At 50.0% G+C, this 22,578-nt stretch overlaps 1 protein-coding gene across 3 annotated transcripts; it reads right to left on the bottom strand.

The window, feature by feature from the left end:
• Positions 1-1,263: 1,263 nt before the first annotated feature.
• Positions 1,264-22,407, bottom strand: NUMBL (NUMB like endocytic adaptor protein). 3 transcript variants are annotated; one of them, XM_019751502.3, is made up of 10 exons: positions 22,171-22,407; positions 18,660-18,744; positions 16,589-16,728; positions 15,661-15,735; positions 15,499-15,573; positions 14,368-14,508; positions 10,044-10,233; positions 6,783-7,085; positions 3,726-3,851; positions 1,264-2,943 (listed from the first exon to the last, which is right to left on the bottom strand). In XM_019751502.3, the coding sequence occupies exons 1-10, from the start codon at positions 22,192-22,194 to the stop codon at positions 2,315-2,317; spliced, it is 1,788 nt and encodes a 595-aa protein (XP_019607061.3). In that variant the 5' UTR covers positions 22,195-22,407; the 3' UTR covers positions 1,264-2,314. The 3 variants fall into 3 exon arrangements, with proteins under 3 accessions (XP_019607061.3, XP_019607060.3, XP_019607062.3); XM_019751501.3 differs by having other exon boundaries at positions 6,783-7,088; positions 22,171-22,405; XM_019751503.3 differs by having other exon boundaries at positions 6,783-7,088; positions 18,660-18,739; positions 22,171-22,405.
• Between the last annotated feature and the right edge of the window lie 171 nt (positions 22,408-22,578).

The raw sequence follows: 22,578 nt of genomic DNA, 5'->3' as shown, positions 1-22,578 counted from the left end.
GAAGTGGAGGGTGGGAGGTTAACCCTAGATCTATGGTTTCTGTGAAGGGAGAGGCGCCAGGAACAGCGAGTCTCCATCAGGCGGGCGTGGGAGGAAAGATGGGGAAATGGGCTCCGAAGAGCCAGTGGGAGGTCCTGGGGAGATAATCCGCCTGGAGCTCCCAGGGACCAGGACATCTGCCGCTTTGGGATTGTTGGGTGTGCGGGCGGGGGTCTGAGAAACACTGCTCTGGGTACAGGGAGGAATGGTTTTGTGTAAAGATCAGCGTCTGGCAGGGCAGAGGGGCTTGACTCTATCCCTGATTTGCTGTGTGCTGCATGGCCTCAGCTTCCCCATCAGTCCAACAGCTAGAGTCATCTCTATCCAAGTCCTGGGGTCTTTCTGCCCCCTCACTCATCCGCGGTTTTCAGAGGTGAGTTGCTGAGATTGCCTCTTGCGCACCTGGCCCTGTGCTGCGACACCTACGTGACTGAAACAGCCCCGGACCCACCCTCCACATACAGTCCGGTGGGGCACCAGATAGTGACAGCCCAGGATCATCAGGGCTGGGATGGGGGCAACAGAGATAGAGGGGTCAGGGCCAGGATGGGGGAAGCACAGGATCCCAGTGGGGAAGGGGTGTGCCCGGCTCAGCCTGAAGGGTCAAAGGTCTATCTAAACTGAAAGGTTTGCATGGGGCACAGGGCTTGGAAGAGGGTCCACTTCTAAGAAGAGATAATTAAGGTGCATCAGGAAAGGGTGTTCTAGGCAGAGGGAATGACATCTGCAAAGGCTTGGAGATGAGAACATGTGGCTCATTTCCAGCAGTCTTTTGCTGCCTCCCTGGGGAGCCCCTTGGTGCCCTGTCACATGTCCCCTAGTCCAGGATCTACAGCTGAGTGATGGGCTGTAAATTCTTGACGGTGGACACTAACTAGGTTTGTTCTCTCACAGGCCGGTGGTTTAATGACTGACCTTGAGGTTGGTGTGAATCCCAGCACCCCCACTAATCAGCTATGTGACCTTGGGCAAGGGACCCAACATACCCATCTATCAAATGGAGATATAATATTGGGTTTTACCAAATCAATCACCTCATTTTAAAGAGCTATAAAGAATTAAACATATTATTTATATACTTAAAAAATATACATCTAGTAGATGATATCAAGGGACCCAAGAAATAAAAGACTTAAAAACAACATGCTGCCACATCAGATGACACTTTGGCCTAAGTTACAGAAAATACAACTGACGACACAAGAATTTGCCAACTCAAAGATATACTATTCCAAACCTCATTACTTGAAATTTTAATACTGAACTTATTAGCAGCAGATTAGAATTTTTAAAATTCTTTGGTTCAAAATCTGTAAGAATCAGAAATGGGGTGATTAATTTAGGGTACCCTTTACTACTCACCTCTCCAGTGTTGGGTCAGCTGTTACCTGCTATGTTCTGACTCAGAGGTCATTACACAGGGAGACCTCCTGTTTTAGGGGATGACCCAGGAGGAAAGGATACCCCCGGAAACACACCCCGCTTTCCCGAGGGGGACCATTATATTCTTCCTTTATTGGCTGTCCTTGTATAATACAAATCTGCAAGTTTAGATACAAAAAAATCTGGAAATAAAAGATAGAAAAGTACCCGCCAGGCACCCCTCCGCTTTCCTCTGGACCCCTCCCCAACGGGCACCGAAGTGAGGTAACTGAGCAACTCCTTCCCCTTCCCTCTACCCCACTCCTGAGCCCCCAACTTGGCCCCTGCCCCCATGAGACCTTGGCCAGAGGAAGATGTGGGCCCCCAAGTGGGGGGAGGGGTGATAAGGGTGAGCACAGCATTGGCAGTGAACGCAGCGGGTGGGCAGAGGGAAGCCCTTTGCTTGTGCTGTGTATGGGGGAGGGGAAACCAGACTTGGGTTGGGCACCTGTGTGGGGCCCAGTAGATCCCCCAAGTGGGCATTCCTCCCCCATCCCACCCAACACTGGAAAGTGGAAGGTCAACAACAGAAACTGGGAAACGTAACTTGAACCGAGGGCACTCAGTGGTACTGTGGCCATCCCCGTGTCTGGGGTGGGGGCAAAGGGCCATTGCCAGCCAAAGTCTGGCAGTGAAATGGGTCCCTTAGTCAGGCTGGGTCGGTCCCTGAATTCCATCCTGTTGCAACCTGTCACAATGTCGGTTCTGTAGTGCTTGTGGGGGTAGTCGAGAGAAGGGGTTAGAGGGGGTGTTGAGGGGCACAGCCCCAGGGAGCAGAATGAGGGGAAAGGTGGGGCCTCCACTCCCAGACGTGGGGCACCTGGAAATAACAGGGTGGGCAGGGAGGCTCAGGCTACAGTTCAATCTCGAAGGTCTTCTGCAAGTCACCCGAGAAGGGGTTGGAAGGCTTCTCTACAGTGGGTTTGCCTTCTAATGCTGCCCACTGGGCCTCAAAGGGGTCCAACTCAGGGGCCGGGGCAGGTGCTGGCTCTGGGGGCCAGGGTGCCCCATTAGGACGCGGGCGGGCCTGGCCCCCAGGGGCACTGGGCACAGCAGGAGGTGGGAAGGCCCCAGCTTTCCCAAGTAGGGTGGCGGGCTGGGTCTGGAGCTGGGCAGCTGAGCAGAAGGCGTTGGCCACCATCTGTGAGGGTGTGATGCCCACCACGGGCACACGGGGCATGGGCGGGTAGCCCAAGCCTGGGTAGGCGGGCACAAAGGGGGGCTGCATGTGTGGAGGTGGCAGGAACACGGCCACCTGGGCAGGTGCAGCATCAAAGGGCCCCATGGAGGTGGGGAAGGGCTGCAGGGCGGGGGGCACCGAGGGCACAGTGGGTACTGAGGCCGCTTGCTGCTGCTGCTGCTGTGCTTTGGCCACCTGGGATACCTCCTCTAGCCACCTCTCGGCCTCCGAAGGGGTGCGCTTGTGCCCAGGCTGGAAGGCAGCTGCAGGGGCCATGGAGGGCTCACCCCAGGCAGAAGTCCCTGGAGAGAGGAGAGGGGCAGGTGAGGGCATGGGCTGGGTTGGAAAGAATCCTAGGCTGGGATCGGACTCGAGCCAGGCTGCCTGCCTTGAATCCAGCTCCACTCCTCACTAGCTGTGCTGATGCTGGGCAAGTGGCTTAACCATCCTGGACCACATAATGTTTTCTCAGTGCTAAGAAAATACAGTTCAAATACAGTTCTGAGAGCCTAAGGCCCCACGATGGGAAAGTATAGGCAGGACTGCCAATCACCCAGGCTGGCTTCCCTGTTATTAAGTGTTTTTAATATCACCCCTGGTTTTGATATTTTGAGAATGAATTGTTTTAGGAGGCTAAGAGTCTAAGGCTCCATGGATCTTTCTCAGACTATACTATGCTAACATAATGAATGAGGTTCAACAGTTCGAAATTTGTGTTTTCTAAGATTACTGAGTTTTAAGTTTACATGTTTGCCATCCTAAGGTGCTCCCACGGGCGCTAGGATAAGCCCACAGCCCTAAGGTGACTCCATGACACGATTTCTCAGGAAGCCCTCTTCTAAAGCCGTTAGAGTCCAAGGTTTCACAGTTCCAAATCTGTTAGGTTCTATTATCCTGTGATTCTAAGGCTGTAAGTTTCTAAATTTTATTTTTCTAAGACAGGAAGTTTAAAACTGATCCCATGGGGCTAAGGTGATCCCATGGCTCTGAGATGACCCATGTGCTAAGCCTGTGGGGTCCCTGAGGTAGCCCTGCATGGAGCAGGCACATGCAGGCGTCCGCCCAGGAGAAGGGCTGCGCTTACCTGTGGGCACCGGCGGCGGGGGCCCTGGCGCTGGCGCTCCGGCACTGGCAAAAGACGAGCTGATCTGTGTACACAGAGCGTTGATGCCGTCACTGTCACTGGCACCAGGGGGCTCCATTTCAGGCACTGGGAAGTCAGGAAGGGTGGAGATCAGTGAACAGGCCCTGTTCTTGACCCTTATGCCCTCAGGGGGCCCTCTCCCAGGGTGTGTGGGTCGGTGGGTCCACTGTGCACTAATGGCCGTGACCACAAAAATGATAACTCTGTGCATGTATGTGTGTGACACCTGAGGTGTACAAGTAGGGTGTGACGCTGGTGTAGCGGAAGGAGTATTCCATGACATGACCGCTGCCAGACCCATAAGCTAGAACACGGGCAGAACAGAGACTGCTTCCCGTAAATCCCCTCAGAGACTGTCTGGTTGACCCCCCATGCCTCAGGAGTGCTGGTTCCCGGAACAGGCCTTTGCCCTGTCCTGGGCAAGCGTGTAAGGCACTTCCCCCTTATCTGGGGGGGAGTCACACTCCAGTACTCCCTCCATCCTGCTCTGTCCTACACAACCGTCTAGCGCCTGCCACATGGCACAAGGATATCCACCTCGTCTTGCTGCTGCCCAAGATGGGCCTCGTATGTAAGTTCCCTTAACCAACTCTTGATGTGATGATGGAATTGTCCGACTCTTTCTTTGGTCTCAGCCTCAGAGACCCCAAGTGAAGGAGAACCTGAGTGTAGCCATAAACCAGAAGAAATATTTGAAATGTTTAATATCTATTAATTTAAAAATATGTTCAACCACATGTATGGCAGGAGCATTGACCAGTCAGAATGGACGTTGGCCACACTGGCTGGGGATCATTTGTCCCGCTTTGGGTGGTGAAGTGGGGCCCTGTCCAGCCGACCCAGACTGGCCTATAACATATATCACCAGGGCCGAGATGCACCTGTGCCAGGAAGATAGGAGACACTGACCAGGTGTGGTGGCCTCATGAGCCCTTGGGATGAGCAAAGATACCAAATGAATAAACAACAGAGGACCGCTATGTATGTGGTGTGACAAGTGCTGTGATATCTCAGCAAGTGGCTATCACCAAGGAGTGGGCATGACGCTCCAAGGGGCAGGTGGGAGTGTAAGTGGTTTCCATGTCAATTCTGTGATGACTGTGTGTGTTAATCCAAATGGGTGTGCAGCTGCTGAGGGTCTGGCATCTGAGTGTAACTGAAATCCAGGTGTGTGGTATCCTGATTGTGATTCCCAAGTGTGAGCCAATCCACCTGTGTGATGTATGAGTGTGCTTGCAAGCATGCATGAGTATGCATGTGTGACTTCCAAGTTTGTGTGAATCTGAGTGTGTGGTTTGTGAGTGTGCGTAAAGCTGGGTGTGTGATTTCTACATCTGGACATGTGCTTTCTAAGTGTATGTAACTTCTGATTGTGCAACTTCCAAGTGTGTGTGATTCTAGAATGCACATGACTAAGTGTGTGACTACGTATGGAGTGTGTGTGACACTGCAGCAGACTGTGACATCTGTGTGAGGCAATGAAATTTTGTGTGGCAAGTGACATTCAAGCAAGTGTGCAACTGGCTACAGGAGCGTGAGGCTTCCAAACAAAGCCTGGGGAGCCTGCCACCTCTCCGGGAGCATGTATGACAGCCTTGGGGCGGTTCTTCGTGTCAGGCTGCAAGAGGACAGCGAGTCTGAGGATGTGTGACGGCCAAGTGAAGCTGCGGAACATGGAGTGAGTGTGCGTCACTCTCATCAAGCACTGGCATCTGCTCAGCAGTCATCTTCTGGAGAAGCCCAGCCTCCTGGATACAAAGCAACACTTCCCACACCAGTCCCAGAGGCCAGGACGGGTGGGTGTCTCAGATTTGGCGTATGGAGGCATGAGAGCGGGCCAGACCACATGACTTCACTGACAGCTGGGACGAGAGGCATTCCTCCTGTCTGTCTCCCTCAGGCAAAACATGGTACCATGCCATCTCTCCTCTCCCTTGCCCATGGCAGTATTTACTGTAGGTCACGACATATGCCACCTCTCTCTTTCCCTTGGCACATAGCAGAAATTAGTAACCAAACACAATGCTTTATTACCACTAAACTCTTTGCTCCCCTCATCCCTCACCTGGCCAGACCTCATGGCTCTACTGGCCAAATGCTGGAAGAGAGGACTGGTCCTTTTAACTCCATCTTCCATCCAAGCAAAACAGGACATTTACACTGCCTCTCCTATCACCACCCATGGCAGACATTGCTAATCAATGATGATGCACCACCTCTTTCCTCTTCATTGTCCCTGGAAGACATGGCTAATCAATGATAGTGGGTGTTACCTCTGCCCAATCCTTTGCCCACAGGTGACATCATGAATCCATCACTATGCTCCCTGACCCCATGATCCCCATGCTCACTAGTGCCCTCCACCTCAAGTTTCCTCTGGCCAAATTCTGGGGGTCTCTCCTTGGGCAAATATAACACTCCTGCTGCTCTTTTTTCCTTGCCTGCGGTAAACTTTGCTAATCAATCATGTGATGTGCTACCTGCTCCTTTTTCTTGCTCATGCCAGACACTGTAAGGAGATCATGATGTAAGCCATCACTCTGTTCTCCTTGCCCTGGGCAGACACTGCTAATCCATCACAATCCTCCTTTCCTCTCAGCCTGAGGACTACCTGTATTCTTCACCTGGCCAGACTGCATCACTCCACTGGCCAAATGCTTGAAGGGAGCATAAGCCTTGGTGCCTCAGTCTCCTCCTGAGCAAAATCACAGCATCTGTGCAGCTGCCCTCCTCCCCTTCTCCATGGCAGACTTTGCTGATTGATCATGATGGGTGCCATCTTTCTTCTCTCCCTTGTCCATAGCAGACATTGCTAATCTATCTCTCTTGCCTGTGGCAGACATTGCGAATTGATCATGATGTGTTCTACCTCTCTTGATTTTGCCCTTGGCAGACAGTGCTAATCAATCATAGTGCCTACCACCTCTTCTCTCTCTCTTGTGTACACAGAGAGGGTTATTGATCCTGATGTTCCTGCCCACTGAGCCCAAGGCTTACCTGTGCCCTTCACCTGGAAGTCAGTGCGGCGCTGCAGCGTGGATGGCAGCTCGTTCAGCCGTAGGCTCAGCTGCCGTTTGAAAGGCGAGTTCTTCTGGCTGAGTGCCGGGAACCCACGGAAGGAGCCTTGGCGAACCAGCTGCTCCAGTGGGGCATGGCGCCGGGGGATGGCAGCCGCAGTGGTGCCTGCAGCCACTGGGGTGCCTGCCTCACCCTTCTCACCAGGGGATGTGGTGGCTGGTGTTGGGGACACGTGCCCAGGCTGGGCAGGGACGGGAGCTGCACTGGGCGCAGCTGCTGCCTCTGCTGGAGACATGAGGGAGACAGGTGGTTAGATACCTTATCTTGGCATTTGAGGCCTCTCCCACCCGGTCCCCTTAATTATTCCCCAAGGCTGTCTTCCTTACACAATGTATCCTGTCCTCAAGACAGGCTGGTCAGGGCCCCAAAATGTCCCTCATCCCCACCCAAGACCACTTTCCCCAGGAGGCTCTTGGGGAATTGTCCCCCAACCTGACCTTCTGTGTCTCTAGCTTTCTGCCCCCAATCTGTCTTCCTCTGCTGCTCCCGCTGTTTTTCCCTGTGAGACCTTCTGTCTCATTTTCTAATTAATTTAATGGACACTTATTTGGTGCATGACCAACGTATCAGGCCTTGTTCCAAGTGCTTTGAAATTATTAACTCATTCAATCCTCACAACCATCCTACTGTCAATACTACCAGTGTCTCCATTTTACAGATGTAGAAACTGAGGCCCAGCAATGGTAAGTGACTTGCCCAAGCCACAGTGCTAGAAAGAGGCAGGCTGACTCTGGAGTCAGCAGTCTAAACAATTGCCCTAACCTCTCTCCCTCTGGCCTGGTCTCTCCACGTCATGCTGTCTTCCTCTGTCATTCTGTCTGCTCTTCTCTCTACCTCTCTACCTCCTCACAACCCATTCTTCAGATCTCAAGTACTTCCTCCCTTCATCCAACTGCTACCCATCCTTCTAGACCTAGCTTGGCACACTACTTCCTCTGGGGAGCTTTCCAGATCTTTCCAGACTCTCAGTACAGGCTCCCTTCACTCTGGGACTGTCCATTGTCCTCTGGGGGACACCTGCCCTCCCCACTCCGCACAAGGCATGCTCTTCAATGGCAGGATCCTCTCACCCCTGCCAATACACAAACACACATCCATCCTCCAATCAGGCCCTCACTCAAGCTGCAGCCTGAATGCTGGTGAGATTAAACTCAGGCCCAGAGAGGGCAGGAAGATCATCCAGCATTTCTTCTCCCATCTTCCAGATGGAGGCGGTGAGGCTCTCACCCAGGCCTGGCCCAGGACAGTGGAAACAGCACGGGACAGGCTGGAACCAGGAAACCACCTCTGCCCCCACCTTACTGTGTGACTTCAGGAAATCCCCTCCCCTCTCTGGGCTCGTTTTCCGACTGTAAACCTGGAATAAACATCCCTCTGGCTGCCTCCGGGGCCTCCTTTGAGGGTCAGTTGAGGCAGTGAATGTTCCATGCTTTGGAATCCGACAAAAGCTTAGTAAACAACTCTGTGGACAGTGCACTCCTCCACTGCTAAATTGGGAAGAGCTCTTTGTACAAGTGCAGTGCCTTGAGACTGGGAATAAGTGCACCATCGGCAAAATACTGTGATATGTTCGGCAAATCGTAATGCACTTCGTCAACTCTCATTTTGCTGTGCAAGCTGTAAAGTGCTTTCTACAGTGCAAAGTACCTGGAAGCTATAATATCCTCTGGAAATAGCAAAACCCTTTGCAAACTGTAAAGCATATGACAATAGTCTTTGTAAATTCTAATCTCCTATATAAACAGTAAAGAAATATTTATAGACTGTGAAGGGCTGTACATTCAGTGTGTTCTCTGTAAACAGTAAAACATCATATACTCTACCAGACCCTCTGTTAACTTCACTTTGTAATCTGTTTTGCCCATGATAAAATTCTTTGCAGGTGCTAATAGATGAGGTAACAGTAAAATACTTTGTAAGCTGTGAAGAGAGCTGTGTAAATTTGTAAAGAGGTTTGTAAATGGTCATGTAATTTACAGATAAAAATGTATTTCACAAACTCTACTATCCTAGTAAGTAATAAAAACTTCTGGTTTCCTAATTTTTTAGTCAGAAATATTTTAAACATACAGAAAAGATGTACTAATGGAACACTGAGCATGCAGGTTCGCTTCACCTATGGTCCCCAGGGTTAACATGTCACCAGATTTGCTCCTTCCCTCCTTCCAGAGCTTTTTGTTCTGTACCATTTAAGAGAAAGTCACAGACAACTCAATCCCAAAACCTTCAGCAGGTACCTCCTAAGAACAATGACAGTCTCCTACAGAAGCACAGTACAGTTTCTCACTTGGGAAACTTAACGTGGATATGATCCTATTAGCCAATCTACAGTCCCTATTCCCATTTCCCCCAATGTCCCAATCATGTCCTTTATGGATGTTCTTTTATATATGTATACAATCCAGGATCCAATTCAGGACCACACATTGCATTTAGTAATATTTGTCAAGTCTCTTTAGTCTCCTGTAATCTGGAACAGTTCCCAATGGTAAATTCTTTGTCAATTCTAAGCAGTGTTTCCCAAATATTTAAAAACTAGAATCCACAGGGAAAAAATTAAATTACATCGTGACTTGGCACATAATACACTTATATTTTTTAAAAGCTCTGTTTGAGAACTTACAAAGTATTGGCCATTTACCTAGAATGTTATTAGAGTTTATTAGGCATTTTTCAAACTTTCTTGATGGCAACCCCGAGAGCGAAATACCTTTTACATGGTCACCCGATCCACATCCACACATACAAAATGTACACGTGCAAATACAGACACCGACATAGAAGTATCGTCAAACTATACTATCCTTACTACACTCCATTACTCTGATGTTTCCTATTCTTTTCTATTTCATTTTTTCAAATGCCAGCCACAGTCTAGCAAACTGACTTCACAACCCGTGACGAGGTCTTGATACACAGTTTGAACAGCCTGGGAACCTCCCTGAGATGGCAGGTAATAAAGCGCTTCGTGAGCTTTGCCAGGATTTGTGGCCTACAGAATACTACCCACAGAACTCCTTAAACTGAAGTGAGCTTTATAAACTGTAACCAAACTTATGGTTGGTGCTCTGCTTTGTAAACTGTAGAGTCTCTGCACCTCTGCAGCTCTCCCTGCAGACTGGACTCTTGGCCCCACCAGGGCCCCCTCTATGCCCAACTCTGCCTCTGGGCAATACCCACCTTTCTTTTTATCCGGGGCCTCTCGCTCAACAGGCCGCCCACCCCCAGACAGGCGGAAGGAGCCCTCGCGGGCGAAGCTTGTGCGGCTGGCATCGAAGGCAGCTGTGACCCCGCATTCCTTCTCCCGCCGCTGCTTCCGCTCCAGGCAGGCTGCAAAAGCACAGCCCACAGCGTGGCTCAGCCTCTCCCCCTGTGGGAAGAGGTTAGGGGTGGGGTGGGGGTTAGAGACACTGTATTGTGAGATTGGCCGCCAGGAGCGCTGGGTTCCAACAGCTCGGTGCTGGGTGATCCCAGAGAGCTTCATCTCTCTGGGCCCCAGAAACAAGAGTGCAATATTATGGGGATTCCTCAAAAAATTAAAACTAGAGCTGCCATACGACTCAGCAATTCTACTCAGGGGTATTGATCATAAGAAAACAAAACCACTAATTCGAAAAGACACATGCTCATTGCAACTTTACTAGTATTAGCCAAGATAAGGGAGCAACTTAGGTATCCACTAATAGATGAATGGATAAAGAAGATAAGATATGGTGTGTGTGTGTGTGTGTGTGTGTGTGTGTGTGAAGAAATATATACATTGCCCAAATGGCAAGATTTCATTCTTTTTATGGCTAAGTAATGTTCCATATATATTTCATTTGGGACAACAGAGATGGACCTAGAGGGAATTATGGTAAGAGAAAAAAGTCAGAGAAAGAAAAATACCATATGATTTCCCTTATATGTGGAATCCAAAAAAACAAAATAAACAAACAAAACAGAAACAGGCCTACAGATATAGAGAACAAGCTGATGGTTGCCAAAGGGGGGTGGGTGGGAGGATGGGAATAAAAAGAAAAAGGGAAAAAAAAAAAAGAGTGCAATGCTGTATGCCTCCATTTATATGAAGGTCTAGAATAGGCAAAACTAATCTATGATGAAAAAAGGCAGAACAGTGGCTATTTCTTAGGGGTGAGGGTGGGGCCTGACTGGGAAGGGGCAGGAGGGGATGGACCAGGGTGGTGGCCATGGTCTAGAGCTTGACAGGGGTTTGGCTTATACAGGTGTAAGCAGTTGTCAAACTCAACAAAAGTATAACTAAGGTTTGTGGACAACATGTGTTTTTTTCCAAAAGAAAAAGAGCTGGAAAAAATATGAATTCTACTTAATGGTATGCATGCTGAAGTGTCTGGGGGAAGTATTCTGGTATCTGCAACTCTGAAATGCATCAAAAATGAGATGGGCAGATAAATGATAAAGTGAGTATAGGCAAATGTGAATAGCAGGATCTGAGTGGTGTGTGTACAGGTGACTGGTTACTGCGTTAAGTCTTTCCACTTTGCTGCAAGCTTCAAAATATTTTTTCTTAAACTTTGGGAGTAAAAACAATAGCTACATTTTCCTGAGTGTCTACTTGAGAGGCTCCAAGGCCAGACAGCCTGGAATTGATGCTGGCTTCCCACTTCCCAGCTGTGTGTTCTCAAGAAAATCACTTCAGGGGCGTCCGGGTGGCTCAGTTGGTTAGAGTGCGAACTCTGAACAACAGGGTTGCCGGTTTGATTCCCACAATGGGCCAATGTGCTACGCCCTCCACAACTAGATTGAAGACAATGAGCTGCCGCTGAGCTTCCGGAGGGGCGGCTGGATGGCTCAGTTGGTTAGAGCATGAGCTCTCAACAACAAGGTTGCTGGTTCAATTCCCGCATGGGATGGTGGACTGCACCCCCTGCAACTAAAGATTGAAAACAGCGACTTGACTTAGAGCTGAGCTGCGCCCTCCACAACTAGATTAAGGGACAATGACTTGGAGCTGATGGGCCCTGGAGAAACACACTGTTCCCAATATTCCCCAATAAAAAAAATCAAAAAAAAAAAGAAAAGAAAGAAAGAAAGAAAATCACTTCACCTCTCAGTGCATAAGCCTCCTCATTTACAAAATGAGGGCCCTAACAGCACTTACTTCACAGGGTTTCTGCAAGAATTAGGTGAACTAATGCATGCAAGGCATGCAGTACAGGAAAACCACGCATGTGCCAACAAAATTCTGTCCATAAATCTGGCCCTGAGCTGACCCCTGACTTGCATCCTTTTACGCACTCCTCACAACAATGCCAGGAGGTGGACACTCTGATGAACCCATTTTATAGATAAAGAAACAGGCTCAGTCAACACACCCATCTCGAGTGGCAGAGTTGGGATTCTCATGAGATCTGTCAGACTTGTTTCCTAACCAAGATGCTCAGCCATGTCTTAGAGTTAAACTTGGGGACAAAAATCCTCAACAAAATACTAATAAACTGAACCCAGCAGCGTATTAAAACGATTATGCACCATCATCAAGTGAGATTGATCCCAGGAATGTAAAGTTGGTTCAACATGAAAACCAATCAATGTAATACACATAATTAGAATGAAGGAAGAAAAAACACATGATCATCTTGATTGATGCAGAAAAAGTGTTTGACAAAATTCAACACCCTCTCATGATTAAAAAAAACACTCAACAAACTTGGAATGGATGGGAACTTCCTCAACCTGATACAGGACATTTATGAAAAAGTCACAGCCAACATCATACTAAATGGTGAAAGAATAAAAGCTTTCCCCTAAGATCTGGAACAAGACAAAGATGCCCATTTTCATTACTCCTATTCAACACTACACTGGAAGTTCTAGCCAGAATAATTAGATAAGAAAAAGAAATAAAAGGCATTCAAATTGGAAAGGGAGAAGTAAAATTATCTCAATATTTGCTGATGACATAATCTTATATGTAGAAAGTCCTAAAGGATCCACAAACTATTAGTGTTAACAAATGAATTCAGCAAAGTTGCAGGATACAAGATCAACAAAAATCAGGTACATCTATATACACTAGCAGTTAACAATCCAAAAAGGAAATTAAGACAATTCCATTTACAATAGCATCTTAAAGAACAGAACAGTTAGGAATAAATATAACCAAGGAAATGAAAGACACATACACTGAAAACGACAAAACATTGCTGAAAGAAATTAAAGACCTAAATAAATGGAAATACTTGGGTTGGAAGACTTAATCTTCTTAATATTGACTTAATATTGCTTGTCAAGACGGCAATATTTCCAAAAGTGAGCTACAGATTTAATGCAACCCCTATAAAAATCCCAATGGACTCTTAGAGAAATGGAAAAGCTGATCCTAAAATTCATATGGACTTGCCAGGGACCCAGAATATCCACAACAATTTTGAGAAAGAACAAAATAGGAGAACTAACATTTTTCAATTTAAAAACTTATTTCCAAGCTTCAGTAATCAAAACAGTGTAATATTGGCATAAGGACATGCAGACCAATGAAATAAAATTGAGATCCTAGATATGCACACACACATCTATGGTCAATTGATTTTTAATATGGATTCCAAGACTATTCAACTGGAGAAAGCACCATTCAATAGATGGTGCTGGGATAACTGGATAACCATCTTTTGCAGGTCCCTACCTGAACCCTATCCATGTGACTAGGTTCTGACCAATGGAATGTAAGTGATTAGAAATGACACACAGCTCTGAAAAAGGAAAGGGGGTGCCCCTCTTTATGTCTTTCCTTTCTGTGGTTGGGATGAAGATGTGAAGGCTGGAGCATGTGCATCCATCTTGGATCAGGGAGTGGAAGCCATACCTCAGTATACCAACAAGATAAAAGGAGCCGTGGTCCCTGATGAGTGGAGAGGAACCACACCACTGCTGCACTGCCTGCCTTTGGATGTCTTTCACATGAAACTCAAACTTCTATCTCACTGAAATCACTGGTATCTGTAACAAGCCTCAGAATCCTAACTGTTAGAATGCTTCTGAGAAGACAGTACACTTGTTGCTTTTATCCAATTCTCAGAGGGAACCTTGACAATCCCCACACTCCCAATATAAAAAAACACAGACAAAATGAATTGAGGCTAAAGAAAGAGTGAGGGGTATAGTTTGAGAAGGGCCTGAGAGAGCCTGCATGGGATAGGAAACTATGGGTGGTGTTTATCCATAAGCAAAAATTCATGGAGCTGGACATGGATACTCAATGAGAAAAGTTAGAGAAACATGAAGAACTATTGATAACGAGGAGGAAGATGAAAACAAATGTTTTCCTGAACATTGTTCTAAGTCCTCTGTATTAACCCAGTCAAGTCCACAATAATCCTGTTGGGAGGTGCGAGTACAGCCCCTTTTCCACATGAGGACACCAGGCCTGGAGAGGACAGCTGAGTGGCTTGCTCAACTCCACTCAGCCAGCCCGGGATGGGGCTGGAATGCCCAGGGAATGGGAGAGAAGAGTCAGCTGGCTTTGGGCTTCAGCGATACTCACGGAGTCCTTGAGTGCCAGGAAACAGTGGCAGATCCAGCGGCGGGTGGTCCCATCACGGCAGATGTAAGAGAAAGCCTTGTCCAGGTTGCGGTCAGGAGCACAAAAGGAGACCTTTTCGATGGTCTGGTCTACCAGCAGGTCCTGGGAGGGGCCGGGAAGCCAGGAGAGGAATGTGAACTGTCTTTCATGTATTCATTCAAACGTCTTTTAGTGTCTGCTTTATATTCCATCCTGACTAGGGTAGGCACCCAGCAGTCACTGAAACAGCTGTGAAGCCTGCTGGCATGGGGCGGGTCTCAGTTTAGCGCAGGAATCAGACTCATTACCAGGAGAGGGCCCAGAGTCACAGCCAGACTGTAATGAAGGGGGCACAGGCAGAGGGGTCAGGGCCAGGATAGGAGAGGCACATGGGCCTGCATGAGCCAAGAGGAGGTGCTTGACCCAACTTCGGGGGGAGTCAGACAAAGCTTCCTAGAGGCAAAAGGCAGGGAACAGTATTTTAGGCTGAGGGAACTGCCTGTGCAAAGGTGTCAACCCTGTTTGGGTATTAAGCTAACTCTCATCATGTGCTGGCTGCCTCCTCTGGCAGTCTCTGGGCTAGAGGCAGGGAATTTAATAGTGAGCAAACAGATACCCAGATCCTGGTGCCACGGTGCTCTTGTCTGGCTGGGTAGACTGACAATAAACATATAACAACTAACATTCATTGATCTGAACACTTACACTGTACCAGGCATAGTTTTAAACTATTTGCATATACTTTCTCAGGTAATGGTAGGTGTTGTCTCATTTTACAGATGATACAATTGAAGCACGGAAGGCTTATATCTTATACCCGGGGTCTATAAGTGGGTGACACAGGACAGCTGGTAAGTGGGTGAACTGGGATCCGAGCTAAGGCGGCTGCTCTACAGTCTATGCTCTCACCCACTATCTATGCCAGCTCACAAATAACCACAGGACTTATGACTGTGGAGTGTGCCAAGATGTTCCAAGAGCCCATGGCATAGTCTAGAAGGTCTCTGAGGAAGGGAAATCCTAGAGGTGGGTGGGAAAGCATCCTTGGCCCCATTCCAGCAGAGACAGGATAGTGGCCCACTAGTGCCTACTCCCACCCTCACAAGCTCCTACCTTGGTCTTGTCATCCACGACTCGGAGCCCATCAGCTGACACCCACAGGACAGACTTCACGGACTTCCGGCCCATCTGGGGTGGAGGGGAGAACAGACGGCATGGTCAGGGCTGCCTCTTCCAGTCTGACCTTGCCCTTCCCTACGCCAGCCACTCACTCACCGCCTTCAACTTCTTCACAGCATCTTCACACACGTGCATTCCACGGGACTCCTCCACCTCCACGTGGCCCAGGTACTTGGGAGGGAGAGGATGGGAGGACATGAAATCAGCACAGTAATCAATAATTCCTAGTGTTCTCTGAGCAGCTGCAATGTATCACACAGTGTCCTAAACAGATCATACTTACGAACTCATGTACTCTGTACCTCAACTCTACAAGGTGGGTCGCCCATTCCCATCCAGACATACAGATGAGAAAACAGAAGCACACCGCATAGCAGTGATTACCATCCTGCCTCTGTCCCTGGGCTTTTACCCGTCCTTCGGAGTGCCAGCATCTGCATCTCTGCGCCTGAGAACTGGCCCCACGCAACGAATGACGGGAGTTGCGGTACTCTTGCCGCAGCCTTCATGGGCGGGTGGCTCTATTTCCCAGAGTCCCCAGTGGCATTAAGCTCAGTTGCCCACGTCTGCAGTTTAGTAACACACCCTTGAATGGCTGCCTTCCTTTCCTCACTCCCACCAGCATTTCCTGCACCTCCCAGCGGACCCCTCACACTTAAAGCCCGCTTCTGGGTGAGGGAACCAAGTTAAGGTTTGAACCTGCACCCTGCTGTTTCCTTTACCAAAGTGTAGTGTGCAGTTGTAAACGGTCATAGAGGGCTTTGCAAGTGCAACAGAATTTTTGTGACCTTCCAGTGCCCTCTGTAAATTGTGAGCTCCCACAAAATGGGGTGACTCAGGCAGGACATCCCTCAGGTAACATTTTCCTGGTACAAGAGAATGTGTGTTGGTTTTTAATCTCAATTCTGAAGGACAGGCTCCAGAGTTCTTTGAAGATAACGATGTCTCTGCCACACAGAACAAGACTTCGTCCAACTCGCCCAGTGCCCGGGACCCGCATGCGCACAGTGCCCCGCCCACTCACCCTGACCGGGAAGCTGCACGTGCCCTTGCGCACTGCGTCCTCGTCTGCCTGCCACTGGTGCGGGCGTGACGCCTCTGGCACGTAAGCTGGCTTCCGCCGCCGCAGACTCTGCCGTAACTTGTTCATGGTGCCCGCCCCGTCTGGCGACACAGGACAGGGAGTGGGTCAAGGGCAGGGATCAGAAGCATGGGGCTCAAGCGGGACGGACACAGTGCTCAGGGAGCATAGGGTCAGATAACAAGGGAATCGGGTTACCGGGTCACTGGGTAAGAGGACATGACATTTAGGGAACTTTGATCGTCAGCAGTCAGGGGACATGGGGAAAGAGGGTAACATAAGGCAGGGAACTGGTAAGAGTCAGTGTGGGGATTCAGAAGACATGGGGCGAAGGGGCAGGGAGGTCTGGGATAGGGGTCACAGCTTTTAGGGGTCTGGAGATTGGGGATGTTACAATCTAGAAGCATGAAGATGCAAAGTAATGGAAAATCAAGGCATTGGAGGGCATGGGGATTAGAGAGCATAGGAGTCAAGGGTCATGAGAACAGGTGTTTTAGGGGTAGGAGGTCAGGGGGTGAGGTGGTCAGAGGGCACAGAAGTTGGGAATTGCATGGGTCAGATGTGGGGGGAGTGGGGGGCATGGGTCTGATATGGGGGGACTCAGAAGGTCCAGAGATTGGGGTCCAGAGCCCAGCCAGAGGGTGTGGAGGAGGGGGGCTTGTCTCTGTGCCTCTAGGATACTGCCCTGACAACTGTGTCTAGTCTAAGGCAGGGGCCCCTGGGGTGGTATGCATCTGTGACCATCAGAGGTAGGGGTGGGCGGCCGCAAAGGCAGTCTTCACTGACCAAAATGCTCTTCACTGACTGATTGCCAAAGGGACAGTCCCAGGAGAAGGGTGCGGGGACACCGAGGACAGAGCACCAACAGCAGATGGGGACTCTGTGTGTGCAAGCAAGTGTGCAGCTGGTGTGAATGCTATGTGTGAGGGTGTCTAGAGCTGAGCATGCAACTATTGTTTGCAGGTGTGTCTATTTCTGAACGCTGTATGGAAGGACGAAGGTCTGAGAATGGTTGTTTATGAGAGTGGGAGTCTGTGTCCAAGAGTTTGGTTGTTGTCTGTGAGTGTAGGTCCCTAAAGGTTGTTGCTGAAAGGTATCTATGTGTGAGAATGGTTGTGAGTGTGTGTCAGGAAATGCTGCCTGTGAGGATGTGTCTCTGGGCAGGAAGCTGTTGTCTATGAAGCTGTGTGTCTGTGTGAGGGTGTGGCTATTATCTTTGATGACTGTTACCTATGACAGTGTGTGTGTGTCTGTGAGTTACCCAAGAGACCATATCTATGTCCAAGAGTGCAGTTATTGTTTGTGAGGGTGTGTCTGTGTCAGAGCATGTGGCTGTTGTCATAGAGTTGGGTCCGTGAGCGTTGTTCTGAGGGTGTGTCAGTACATACCTGTGCATCTGTGAGGGTATGTGAGAACGTGAAGTTGTTGTCTTTGAGAGTGTGTTCGTGAGTGTTATTCGTGAAACTGTGACTGAGAACATGGCTGTTGTCTATGAGAGTGCTGGTTACTATTTGTGACACTGTGTGCAGAAGTATAACTCTTTGGGAGAGCATGGGTCCACAGATGCTATCTGTGAGGCTGTGTCTGCTTGTGAAAGTGTGGCTGTTGTCTGTAAAAGTGTGGGTCTGTGTGTGTTGTCTGGGCGACTGTCTGTGTGCAAGGGTTCATCCATTGAGAGTGTGTATCTAAGAGTCGGTATCTGGTTAGTATCTGTAGTTGCCTGTGTGAGTCTGGGTGTTGTCTGGGAATGTGTGTTTGTGTGACCTTGCGCCTGTGGATGTGGGGAGGTTGGTGTGTGTCTGAATGTCCCAGTGTGTGTGTGACATAGTCTAGATGTGCGTGTCTGTGCACAAGTCAGGCTTGGATAGTCACTGAGTGTACAGGGAAGAGGTTTGAGGGTGTCCACTCATGAGTGTAATTAGGACTGTGTGATTGCAGGGACAGTTCCTCTGGTCATGCTAGGCAGGCCCACTCACCCATTCAGCCCTTGCCCTGTCACCAGCTAGTCACTTACCTGGCTCCGTCCTGGAGGTTTCAGGGGGCCCCAGGGCCCCACAGGGGGCTGGAGGCAGATGCTGCTCAGGCCTCCTGGGTCTGCCCTGCCCAAGAGAGAGAGGAAAAGGTGAGAGGTTGGCTTGGGATAGGGCTCAGTCCCCTACTTCACCCCATCTTTGGAAAACAGCCAACCCCCCCCCATCGCAGGCTCGGGTGAGAGCCTGGTTGTCATAGCAACTGCTAAGAAGGGAGATGAGCCACCTGGTTGCAAGGGCCCAGAAATGAGTAGGGGTATTTGGGGGAATTTGTTGGGGGATATCCTGACCCCAGGAGGCCCTCAGTATCCACGGTGATGGTGTGAGGAAGGAGTGGCCTTGTCCTTTAGAAACACATCCAGGGATACACACAAACAGTCACATGTATGCATGCAACTCACATCTACAGTTGTCCCTAGCACCCAAGCATGGCTCTGTCACACCTAAACAGTCACAGCCACTACAAACATCTGGTCACATAGCCATAGTCACAGATATACACAGTCTCCACTACAGACATTTGTCCACATGCATATAGAGTCCCAGCCTTCCTAGGCACTGCCACAACCACTGTCACATCAGCTACTGACGTTTGGTCACTTCTATTTTCTCAGCCACATACAAAGAGCTGGGCCCAGGCATATCCACTAGAGTGGCACATGCACAGCCACACCCAGTGACAGTTATATTTCCTCAGGCAGCCACCCAAGATACTCACGTCACAGACCCACCCACATAGAATCACATCCAGTCACACAGACATAATCATAGCCACACACAATTGTCACACCTAGCTCCACTGCTGTGTGTTGACATCTGGTCATGAATGCATGCAGAAATACACACATTTGGTCACACACAGACACACCCAGCCACAGCCACATGTGTTTAATCATCTGAAGGCACATAGCTGCACATGGACACTTAGCCGCTTGTATCAGTCACACCAACACACCTTTTTGGTCACACACTGTCAGACAGTCACATACTCAGTCGTAGGGGCACATATTTGGTCACAGTATCAGCTAACTTATATGGACAGTCCTCCACCCCCAATCACATACAGAGACACTGATGTCTATGGCCCATGCATTGTAGAGAAACAGGCACGCACACCCAAGACATGCGTACAACCACCCAGAGACAACTATCCCCAAGGATGGCCACACTTAGACACAGCAAGATAGCCGGTGGTTCAGATTCACGGCCATACACATTTCAGAAGTGGTAATGAATGCAAAGTCACACAGCATCAGTGTCCACATTACCCGGCCATCTATCAGTCATAATACTGTCACCCAACATCCCATACTCAGCTGTACCATGTCATAGCACCACAGAGAAACACATAGGCTCTCTTCATGCAAATATACAAGTCACACAGACAAGTTAGTGGCCATATACAATCACAGCCCCGTGTGGACAGACGTATCTCACACACAGAGACATCAGTACACAATTTCCATTTCACACATTACAAGCACACAGTCAGGTGTATGCTTAGAAATGCAGTGACCCAGACATAGCATTTAGAGCTGCGTTCACACAGTTCCTGATGGAGCCATGTACATAGTCAGGGGACAGTAACCCTGTCACCAAATCACACACTCAAACACAAGCAGTCCAGCATGCACACAGACTCACATACCAAACAGCTACACAAGTATAGACACACACTCTCACAGACCATGACACAGACACAAGTACAGACAGTCACCCAGGGTCAGACATGCCGGTCACACACAAATACAGAAGCCACAGTCATATACACACACTCCCACAAACACACACAGTTACCGTTACCTGGTGCCACCATACAGAAACACACCTATATCCTGAGTCAAACACAATGAAATAACCCACTAAGCCAGGCTTTTAGAGCCCAAGTCCAGTACATAACCCAAATCACACATTCACGACTATTCGTGCACAAAATCACTCAGTATCAACACAGAGGTAGATGCAGTCATTTATACAACCCTGGGCACACACACAGACATGGCTTTGAACACACAACCACTGTCATACAAACACACAAGTCACAGTGCCATCACACAACCCCAGTCACATAAGCACAATACAATGGCAGTCACACACCCAGAGTTGCAGGGACATTGTGTGTCACACAGACCCATGTGTGACACACATTAAAATTAGTCATAGACAACCACAAAACGTTCACAGTCATTGGGAGAGTTGCACATGTACACAACTCCACTTACAGTTACAACTCCACTCACATTTTCAGTCAGCCACACACATGCCCAACTGCAGACTTAACACATATACTGTCACATACCCAGTTATAGTTTACCAAGGCACACAAACACAGGGTCACAAAAGATGGAATCAAAGACACAACCACGCAGTCACAACCATGCACACACGCAAACAGACTAAAAAGTACAGGGTTCTGCACAGTGAGCAGCTGTCATACACGCATACAGTCACACAAATGCTGGGGTCACACACAGACACAACCAGACGCAACCACAAACAAGAAACGCATACACACACAGGATTCCTCATAGTCACCAGCTAAGGCACACAAACACGGGGTTACACTCTCAGCCACTTCTCCATCGCTTGTTTCCCCCTCCCCCCCCAGGTACCACACACAAAGCCACCATCACCTCAGAGGCTGCAAACAGGGCTGTACCGGGTCCCTGGGGAGCCGCCCCCCCAGCATGAATCCTGGAGCCTTGGGGGCCAGAACCGAGGGGGGGGGCAGAGCATTATATGCGGGTGGGGCTGCTCTCAGATAGGTGAACAGCCCCAGGGACAAAGGGGACAGCCCACGGGACCTGTGCCCTGGGACCCTTGACCAACCCTTGGTAGTGGAAGAGGGTGCCAGAAATTTGCCTTATTTTACTCAGGCTGGATGGGGTGGGGGATGGAGTCCCAGGCATAGGGACCTTGTTGAGAAGGGGCTGTTCGTGGGACACAGCCCAAGGACGGGCGGGGGATGCTATGCCCAGGATGCCTCTGAGGCCTGGGGACAGGCTGCCTAGAAGCCCCCCAGGCCTTGGCCTGGTGGCGAAGCTGTGTTCTGAGACTCCATCCTCAAGACCTTGCCTAGAGGGTTGTTGTACTCAGAGACCCCCTCAGGCAGGGAGGGGTCAGGATGGCGTTTGGTCTGGAATCGCCTCCTGGAGGCCTTGGCTTCATCTGGGGACTGTGCTCCAGACCCATCCTCAAAACGTTGCCTAGGGAGTTGTACCGAGAATCTGCCCCACTGTCCTTGATTTTTCTGAGGGGGAAATCTGTGTCCGCGATCCCTATCTCTAGGGCCTTAGCAAGGGAGGGCCTGTACACATTAAACCCGTCTCCCAAGCTTTGGCTTGGTGGGGGTCTGTTCGTGGACCCCCACCCAGGACCACCCTCTCCAGCCTTGGCACCTTCTCTTCATCCGAGCGCAGCGGTCGCCTCCCACCCAACGCCACATCAGCAGCGGCGCCGCCCCCCACCCGAGCCCCCCTCTCCCGCCCTTCTCACGCTGGCCGCCGCGCTGCGGGACATCCAGGGCCCCGGCGCCCCCGCCTCCCGCCGCCCCGGCTGGGTCCGGATTCCCGAATGCTGCTGCTCTGAGGAGGCGGCGGCGGCGGCGGCAGCTCTGTCTGACGGGGGCCAGGGCCGGGGGCCGAGGGATGGTGCGGGATGCACGCGCGCGAGCCTGCTCTGCTCCCCGATGATTCCGTTCCGGGGGCGGGGGAGCGCCCCTCCCGTCTCGGCCCCGCCCACTGGCCTACCGCCTGCTGGATGTGCAAAGACCCCGCCCCAGCCGAGCGCCTAGTCGGCTCGAGCCCCGCCCCTTAGCCTCAGACCACGCCCATATACAAAATATAACCCCGCCTTCTCTGCTGCGGCCTCCGCCCCGCCCCGCCCATTGGCCAGTCCCTAGCA

The sequence above is a fragment of the Rhinolophus sinicus genome, chromosome 8, assembly GCF_057876585.1.
Source record: "Rhinolophus sinicus isolate RSI-liver-muscle chromosome 8, RSI-T2T, whole genome shotgun sequence".
NCBI classification, from domain to species: Eukaryota; Metazoa; Chordata; class Mammalia; order Chiroptera; family Rhinolophidae; genus Rhinolophus; species Rhinolophus sinicus.
The sequence above is the reverse complement of the archived record's forward strand: the minus strand, read 5'-3'. Positions and strand labels throughout refer to the sequence as shown.